A 10,336-nucleotide genomic window follows, 5' to 3' on the forward strand; every position below is an offset into this window, starting at 1 on the left:
TTTTATGTCAGTTGGACGTATAATTCCAGTAAGAAAAGAGTATTCCAAATTAAGAAAAACTATTTACTGTTGTATTGTTACCTTGAAAAGGTGAAAATTGTCCCGAGAAGACATTTTGTCTGAATTTCAGCTCTTAGACAGACCCCTGAATAAACACAATGCAATTACTTTCACCATGAAAGGGATCCAAGATGACCAGGAACTATACCTGAAGACAGCACATAAAACAAGTCACTTTTCATGAAATCTTTATGAACACACACGCACACAGAAAACATGGTTTAATGCATAATGTAAAACATCACACATGACATAGTCTGTAGGTGATCTCTGTTGTGCTAATAACACAATATCATCTGCATATAGCATCAAAGTGACATTTACGCCACCAATTTCAATCCCACAGTTCAGATTTTTCAACACAGTTACAACTCCAAAAACACAATTATCAGCTCCTCTTCGTTTTGCCACTCCCTGCCTGGCGGTCAGGTGGATACTTCAGAAACTTTCCTAACTCTTTCTTGAAATTTGCTTCGGATGCATTCCCATCTCATTCCCTTGAGATAGGACACATTCTGAAATTTTATATTTAAATACATAAATATGTTATATGGAAGATATATTGTCTTAAATGATTCAAGTATTTGTTTAATCAATCACTTGAAAGGTTCATTTCACTGCTGTAACTTGGCATGTGAACACATGAACAGCATCAATACAAAATATGACGAAAAGTCCAGAGCTCTAGATAAGCTTTTTACAATCTGGGTATTTTACCCATGGTGTCTGTTATAAATGGGTACTACTGATCTTCAGTGGGTACTCAAATTTTCCGATACCCACCCTTTTTTTAAAATGTGGGTATTTTCTGTCTGTAATTTACAAAATGTTATAAAAGATAACTATAGCCAGTTGTTTGTACTTCAGACATTAACATGGTCGATGTTTAAAGGTAAATACCCCCCAAAATGTGAAGTTTTAAGTTACTTTATTATTTGACTTGTGCAGTGACTAAATTGAAATACATGTCGGCATGAATGTTATTTTCAACTGGTTAACTGTTCGAACTCTCACAATAATATTGAATAAATGGAAGCAGGTATGGTTCACTTGATGGAACACTTGCTAATTGTCATTCAGTGTCACACGTTTTAGCCAATTTAGGAGGTCTGGGCTGGTAATCACAGAAGAGTCTGCCCTTTCTTCTTCTTTTTCTGAGCCAGTGTTTGATTGCAGGACGGGAATCAAACGACTGCAGAGAGGGACCAAGCATACTGAGTTTGAGGAGTAAATCCAGTTTTTCAGAACCAAGTGATGCTCTAAACTTATTCTTCAGTCGATTTTGTGTGCTGAAGCTCCGCTCGCATTCAACACTTGTAAGCTGCATACACAGAGCAATAGAAGCAAGCTTGGCACAGTTCGGCATTGAATCTTTGTGAAGCAGAATGACCCTTTTGCAGAGTTGTTCAGGTAGAAGTTTTGAATATGTTCCATTGATCATTCCTTTAAGCCTGGGCCATTCGTCAAGAAGTTTGTCAGGTTGTAGCAGGGGTCCCACCAGTTTAATGTGTTCTTCCAGACCTTGGTGTAGATCCCCTTCTATCACTTTGACCTCCTCCTGTGCACCATAGAGAGCACCAAGATGTGCAACAGCATCACCAGACTCCTCTCCAAAGACAGTGTTTACTGTAAGCGGTTTCAGAGCCATACTCATATCTGTGAAAATGGCAGTGTCTTCCTCCTTGAATCTGTTCTTGATATTCTTCATGAGGTTCTTCAGGTATTCTGCTCTGAGGGTCTCAAACTGTCCGTTCATTGTTTTAGCAAATAGCAACTTCTCTCCACCTACAAATGTTTCTTCATTCTTTGTTTCAATTCTGGTCTTCATTTCCTTCAAGCTTTGCCCATCATGAGCTTTCATGGTATCGACTTTATTGAGTGTCCCTTCAATAAGAGGCCGGAGTTCACTAAAGAGAAGGTTTTTCTTCTGGAGGCTACAGCTTAACACTGCCAACTCTGTGTGGACATCAAGGAGGAAAGCTATTACCAGTGCCACTTTATAGCTAGCAAAGTACTTGTACAAACCTTTTGCAACTGCATTTTTCTCAGCTGCAAATTTTGACAGTGTTGATAGGACAGATTCAAAACTTTCAAAAACTGCTTCAACTGCATTTTTCAAGCCTAGCCATCGAATAGAATGTGGTTCCTTGATTGTCAGTTCTGGCTCTTCTAGAAGTGTTTGAATTCTTCTAAGAGCAAGTATTCGTCTACTTGATGCAGATATAAAGTTGTAGAGTGAATTGAACTTGTCTCTGAACTTAACCATGAATTCAATTTTCTTAATTGAATCAATGCAAGCAAGGTTTAGCCTGTGAGCTACACAGTGGGTCTGGATGCAGAAAGGAGAATACTTGGCTTGCATTTGTTTTCCTACACCTGTGCGCTTACCCATCATAGCAGCAGCGCCGTCAGTTGAGAGAGAAACACATTTTGTTAAGTCAATGCCTAACTTTTCAAATTCTGCTGCTACACAGTTAACAATGGTGTGAGCACAACCATCATCAATAGGATGATTACATAAGAAACTAGTCACAGGGTCTCCAGCTTTCACATATCTGACACATATGCTTAACCTTTTTTCAACAGTCACATCAGTGCTTTCATCAAGCCTTATTGAAAATACTTCAGATAAATTAATCTCATTGACAAGTGTCTTTGTCAGGACATGGCAAATAGATTTTTGAATCTCTGTTACAGTTGACCAACTCAAGTTCTTGTACTTGACATCCAAACCATTCATTTTCTGTAATGACAACAGACCATTCACATGTTCAGATGGGCATTCTGATTTGGCAGCAAAATAAACAGTATTAAACAATATGGTGTCATCATTAGAACAAACGTAACCAACATCATCGCCTAATTCCTCTTGTATTATATCTGCCCCCCTTGTCTCTCTCCATTTTATCAGAAGCACGTTTGTGATCTTCACTGTTGTTATGCCTGATCAGGCTCGACATCTGAATACTTGGTGTACCATCACTAGCCCACACACTTGTAAGGGACAAACTTATCTTTGCCGACTGACAATAAGTGCAGCATAGTCTCATTTCATCAGATTGTTTATTGAAAGATAACCATGGAAACTTCATTTTCCATGCATCCTGAGTTTTTTTCGAAAGTTTATTCCCGTCATGTTTCTTTGCCGGTGCGTGTGTGACAGTGGTGAGCAAATCTGCCAATATTCTATCGACAGCAACCTCCGATTCAAAACAATTTCCAATAAGTTCAGCAATAATTTCTTTTGCGATGGCAGAAGTTTCAAATGATCGATTTCGAACCGTGACAAATGCCGAAATCTTACTTTGAGATGATGTTTTAGACGATGAATGAACACGCGACTTCCGTGAGGCCATCGTTGATAAACAATGAGTGTCCAGACTTTCTAACAATACGAGCGATTTCATTGGTCGGTATTTTTAGCAGAACTAATCAAGACGAGTGTTACATACATAACTAACTGCGTTTGCGCGATTGTTTCTTTCTGTAGTTCATAATACGAAGAGATACATAGTGAAATTCAATCGATAATCTACCCTATCCGATCGTAACATTTGACAGTTAGCTACTTTCTGTTACGCACTTGTTTTTTGCCGGTAAGTCAGCGTACGCAGGTTAGCAAGTAACCAAAGAGTTTCTGTAATTTCCTTTGCGTATTTGGGACGCTACAAATATATTTCTGTGCGTATTTTGGAAACTTAAATGCGTATTTTACGCAGATACGCAGCTTATCTAGACTTCTGGATTAGATGATAAGAAAACAAAATGGGTGGTGGTTCACAGGTCAAAGAACAAGTCTATTGTGGGAGGTCTCCCAACACCATTTGTTCTCAAACACAAGGAAGTATGGATCATGGAGTTCTGAAAACAATAATGAGCTCTCATAAGTATGCAATATATTATCTATTATCTACTCTCTCTCTCTCTTTGTCATTTGTACACTCATAAAACTCAGATAAATAACTTTTTTATAATTCATAAATGTTTACACTTAATCTCTTATAGGAACGCTTAGAAAATCTCTCATATAATGAATTATGTGTGCGTATTATCTGCGACGTCATAACTATGCTTCTCTGAATCATGAACAATAAAATAATGAGATTAAACTCTACATTGCCAGAAATAATCTATCATACCCTGAATAATAAGACATTGAATAACATCTCTTACAACTCCAATCTACACTCAAAAAGACTTAAATGTACCTCGTAAACAAACATCGCTGGCACGCAAATTCTTGGAAACTGCATCTCTGACTCTCAATTCCAAGAAATGGAAGTCCTATCTATTTGCAAAGGGGTGACAGGTGGCCAAAACATATTGAAATGTAGGTTTCCAATAATATCGCGTAAAATACATTTAAGAAATACGCACAGAAATATATTTGTAGCGTCCCAAATACGCAAAGGAAATTACAGAAACTCTTTGGTTACTTGCTAACCTGCGTACGCTGACTTACCGGCAAAAAACAAGTGCGTAACAGAAAGTAGCTAACTGTCAAATGTTACGATCGGATAGGGTAGATTATCGATTGAATTTCACTATGTATCTCTTCGTATTATGAACTACAGAAAGAAACAATCGCGCAAACGCAGTTAGTTATGTATGTAACACTCGTCTTGATTAGTTCTGCTAAAAATACCGACCAATGAAATCGCTCGTATTGTTAGAAAGTCTGGACACTCATTGTTTATCAACGATGGCCTCACGGAAGTCGCGTGTTCATTCATCGTCTAAAACATCATCTCAAAGTAAGATTTCGGCATTTGTCACGGTTCGAAATCGATCATTTGAAACTTCTGCCATCGCAAAAGAAATTATTGCTGAACTTATTGGAAATTGTTTTGAATCGGAGGTTGCTGTCGATAGAATATTGGCAGATTTGCTCACCACTGTCACACACGCACCGGCAAAGAAACATGACGGGAATAAACTTTCGAAAAAACTCAGGATGCATGGAAAATGAAGTTTCCATGGTTATCTTCAATAAACAATCTGATGAAATGAGACTATGCTGCACTTATTGTCAGTCGGCAAAGATAAGTTTGTCCCTTACAAGTGTGTGGGCTAGTGATGGTACACCAAGTATTCAGATGTCGAGCCTGATCAGGCATAACAACAGTGAAGATCACAAACGTGCTTCTGATAAAATGAGAGAGACAAGGGGCAGATATAATACAAGAGGAATTAGGCGATGATGTTGGTTACGTTTGTTCTAATGATGACACCATATTGTTTAATACTGTTTATTTTGCTGCCAAATCAGAATGCCCATCTGAACATGTGAATGGTCTGTTGTCATTACAGAAAATGAATGGTTTGGATGTCAAGTACAAGAACTTGAGTTGGTCAACTGTAACAGAGATTCAAAAATCTATTTGCCATGTCCTGACAAAGACACTTGTCAATGAGATTAATTTATCTGAAGTATTTTCAATAATGCTTGATGAAAGCACTGATGTGACTGCTGAAGAAAGGTTAAGCATATGTGTCAGATATGTGAAAGCTGGAGACCCTGTGACTAGTTTCTTATGTAATCATCCTATTGATGATGGTTGTGCTCACACCATTGTTAACTGTGTAGCAGCAGAATTTGAAAAGTTGGGCATTGACTTAACAAAATGTGTTTCTCTCTCAACTGACGGCGCTGCTGCTATGATGGGTAAGCGCACAGGTGTAGGAAAACAAATGCAAGCCAAGTATTCTCCTTTCTGCATCCAGACCCACTGTGTAGCTCACAGGCTAAACCTTGCTTGCATTGATTCAATTAAGAAAATTGAATTCATGGTTAAGTTCAGAGACAAGTTCAATTCACTCTACAACTTTATATCTGCATCAAGTAGACGAATACTTGCTCTTAGAAGAATTCAAACACTTCTAGAAGAGCCAGAACTGACAATCAAGGAACCACATTCTATTCGATGGCTAGGCTTGAAAAATGCAGTTGAAGCAGTTTTTGAAAGTTTTGAATCTGTCCTATCAACACTGTCAAAATTTGCAGCTGAGAAAAATGCAGTTGCAAAAGGTTTGTACAAGTACTTTGCTAGCTATAAAGTGGCACTGGTAATAGCTTTCCTCCTTGATGTCCACACAGAGTTGGCAGTGTTAAGCTGTAGCCTCCAGAAGAAAACCTTCTCTTTAGTGAACTCCGGCCTCTTATTGAAGGGACACTCAATAAAGTCGATACCATGAAAGCTCATGATGGGCAAAGGTTGAAGGAAATGAAGACAAGAATTGAAACAAAGAATGAAGAAACATTTGTAGGTGGAGAGAAGTTGCTATTTGCTAAAACAATGAACGGACAGTTTGAGACCCTCAGATCAGAATACCTGAAGAACTCATGAAGAATATCAAGAACAGATTCAAGGAGGAAGACAGTGCCATTTTCACAGATATGAGTATGGCTCTGGAACCGCTTACAGTAAACACTGTCTCTGGAGAGGAGTCCGGTGATGCTGTCGCACATCTTGGTGCTCTCTATGGTGCACAGAAGGAGGTCAAAGTGATAGAAGGGGATCTACACCAAGGTCTGCAAGAACACATTAAACTGGTGGGACCCCCTGCTACAACCTGACAAACTTCTTGACGAATGGCCCAGGCTTAAAGGAATGATCAATGGAACATATTCAAAACTTCTACCTGAACAACTCTGCAAAAGGGTCATTCTGCTTCACAAAGATTCAATGCCGAACTGTGCCAAGCTTGCTTCTATTGCTCTGTGTATGCAGCTTACAAGTGTTGAATGCGAGCGGAGCTTCAGCACACAAAATCGACTGAAGAATAAGTTTAGAGCATCACTTGGTTCTGAAAAACTGGATTTACTCCTCAAACTCAGTATGCTTGGTCCCTCTCTGCAGTCGTTTGATTCCCGTCCTGCAATCAAACACTGGCTCAGAAAAGTATGTTTCACTGCACACATATTAGATTGCAAATAATGAAAACCTACCCTTTGACAATAATAAAAACATCATATTCAAATTCTACAGCTGACCAAATACCTGAAGAGTGTGTTTCCCAGCAATAAACATCTCTATATATCTATAAATGTATGACTTCTGTCCTCTCGCGTGCTATCTTGCATCCAGCTGTTTACGGCGAAAAACAATATGGCGCCAAGCAAGGGAGTGCTCATTAAACTAAACATCTCCGGGAGAAATCATTGTCAATTTTTTCTCTTAAATGATCAACCTTAATATATAAATGAAAATAAAGACCAACTATTATCACCAAAAAAGACCAAACATTATCACAAATATTCAAAACAGGTGGTAATGAAAGAGCATTATCATCTTTCTCTTAAACTTTGTGGTGGATATACTGGAAACAAGTGAAATGTTAAAAACGTGTTACCTTAGCCTTGCTCCTTTTATGTGATCCACAAAATTGCTGCCACCCAGTCTTCGAAGATGAGATTTCTGCAAATTCCATTAAAATAATCTTATTTCATAATTAAATGTTCCTTACATTAAAATTACTTCTTTTGTATGTAAGATTTTAACCTTTAAGAGACATGAATTATCATATCCCTTCCAAACAAGTGTAAGAATGAAAGTCTGTGGGTGCAGTTTTGTTAATTGTCCCATCAAAGAATCATTAGTGAAGTTACACTTTTTGTAAATAAATAAAAGTTCAAATAAATTATATACAATTTCATCCTTAACAAAGACTTTCACAAGACATTTTAAAGTGAAAATTTTCGTTGCATTTCCTTACGCCATTCTCCACCACCCCCTCCCCCCAATAATATACATATGTTGACAGGGTTCAGGGCGTGCTCAATGCATCATTTACTGATAGATCTATTCAAACGAACAAATGTTCATAATAATGGGATGCAATATAAAATGTTGATTAATCCTATCCGATTTTGTATAGCTGCCCTTAGGGACCGTTCATAATGTATGGCTTTGGGGTGATGTTGATTTTTTTATGTACAATGTGAATTGAACCCACACCCCCTAAAGTGTATGAGTATGTACAGAATAAGAGACGGCCCACCCTGCATGTCATGTACATTATCTATGACGCCCTCTCCCCTTCCCATAATTTCTAAACATAGTGCGTGTGTACAAAAATGCTGACCCCTTAGCTCCCCTGAACAAAATGGGTGACACCCCACCCCACCCTCCAACCCTTACAATCAACACCCCCACCCGCAGCCATATATTTAATTATGAACGGTTCCTTATATTGATGTACTTCATTGATTATTTGAAAATGTATATTTGCAAAATTCAAATCAGGTGATGGGTACGAAAGGAAATCTTATTCGATTATATAATAAAATGCCAAATATATGCATGCAAATATATTGAAAAAAAATAACAAAACAAGTTCATGGAAAACACGGGCTTCCACTAAATTTTGAGAAACATGTACTGTGACATACCGGTAACCTTGTGAGATAAAACATGAGCCCTAATTCGGAGTTTCTTGCTACTGCTAGATTTAAACGGCATTCCTACGTTTTCATTATACATGAAGGACATACTTACCAAATAAACACCAGCATGCCGTGAAGATGGTGAAAATAGAACGATATTGCGTTGAACTTCGCCAAAGTGAACTGACAACGATCAGCTGCCTTTGCGCGCGCGATAATTGTGCGCATGTCCGGATATGGCCAAACGAGGCGATCGAAAGGTCAACATCTCTCTTGTGTTTGAAAGCAAATTGTCGGGAATTATACAATTTTCACAGTTTTGTGGGAAAATATCAAATGTAATGCAATTTGGATAACTGATGACTTTATACCTAAAACTGCGATTTACGTAATATTTCCGTCCGTTGATCGATGCACAATCAAATAATATATAAGATTATATCTGTCACTAGCTCGATCTTGATCTTTTATGAAAATAATGTTCCGAAATGATAGTTGCTAAGTTGGATACCTATTACCAATATGAATTATGTATCAAATTTGCCAAGGAAACAATTAGTTGACATTTTGTTGGTTCCTTACGTTGAAACAACGTTGACAACTAAACGAATCTCGACTAACTTTCTTTGGTCGCATGATAAACGTTGAATCAACGTTTATGAAAGGTTGATCAACCAAACAACCAAAATTCAACGTTGATTCAACGTTGATTCAACGTTAAACAAAAAAACAACAACAAACAAACAGACATTGGTACAAATCCAGGGAGACATTCTACACCAGTTACATTCATTCAATTAAGCATCTTCTTGAGAAGTTTGTGGAACTCGGATGGGATTTATGCTTGAAATATACTGGACAAAATAAGTTAGGGATATTAGTATTTTTATGATTGATATTTTATCAGTGTGTCAATGAATATATAGATCGTTATTCATAATTTCAAAATGTACATATATCCTTAACTATTGCTGTCCAGTATATTTAGTAACCGATGCAGTCAACCGCACTAAAACTCAGAACGTTTCAGCCCCCGTTTTACGTACACGGGCGATCACAATATTTATCTGTTGAAGTTTAAAACATGAGACTTTCCCTTACATAAAATGAAATATTGGGCAGTCATGTAACATTTTTTTTTTTTTTCTCGATAACTAAAGATTTCACCGCGTTTAACATTGTGCAACTTTGACTGTACCCGTCAAGCAACATTCCACCTGCATGTGGACTCAATGTTTATATTCAGTACATCATAAACTTACGACAACACAAATATGTGAGCTGTTATGCTCATGTAAGGAACAAATGCTTTGAGTATTCTTAAGAAATATAGCTCTGAATAGACACGACACAGTTACAACACTCAGTAGACTTGGCGCAAACTGTTTGTATTGATACTTCTGATTGTCTTACACAGATTTCACGTCCAGAAATGTGTCAACAGCTATGAACATCCCCTATCGCCACTCAAGACATACAGAGGGATGTTGTATAGATACATTAAATTTGTCAATCCCACTACATGTACTTGTCAAAACTGAAATACAATATGAACATGCACACAATAGCTAAATTGAAAGGCACATCTTGCCAAACAAGGTTTTCAAGAGCATATACACATAAATGTCAGAGTCTTTTACAGACTAATATGTGCACGTCTTGAGAAAGTTTGAGAAGTTCCTATTCCTATCTCAGTAAACAGGGTTGTTCAATCACACACATATATATTATGATAACTCCCCAATTGATTTGGACTAGGGCATGTAAAACATTATCTGATCAAGCTAATAAGGCACTCTTGCCGATCAAAGTCATAAGATATAAGACGATATGATATGTCACTCTCAGAAGGATTTTATATTTTTGATAAAAGATTGTACCAATTCTAAC

The 10,336-nt window shown here is 37.6% G+C and overlaps 1 protein-coding gene across 1 annotated transcript; it reads right to left on the bottom strand.

Annotated features, from left to right (window-relative positions):
* Positions 1-1,132: 1,132 nt before the first annotated feature.
* On the bottom strand, positions 1,133-2,452 carry LOC124270760 (zinc finger protein 862-like). The gene has a single exon (XM_046705798.1). The coding sequence runs from the start codon at positions 2,450-2,452 to the stop codon at positions 1,133-1,135; it is 1,320 nt and encodes a 439-aa protein (XP_046561754.1).
* Positions 2,453-10,336: the final 7,884 nt, after the last annotated feature.

The sequence above is a fragment of the Haliotis rubra genome, unplaced genomic scaffold (assembly GCF_003918875.1).
Source record: "Haliotis rubra isolate DU_JTF1 unplaced genomic scaffold, ASM391887v1 Scf1544, whole genome shotgun sequence".
In the NCBI taxonomy this organism is placed as follows: Eukaryota; Metazoa; Mollusca; class Gastropoda; order Lepetellida; family Haliotidae; genus Haliotis; species Haliotis rubra.

Coding starts and splice junctions, on each gene's coding strand:
- LOC124270760 (XM_046705798.1), bottom strand. CDS start 2,452: ATGGGTAAGCGCACAGGTGTAGGAAAACAAATGCAAGCCAAGTATTCT.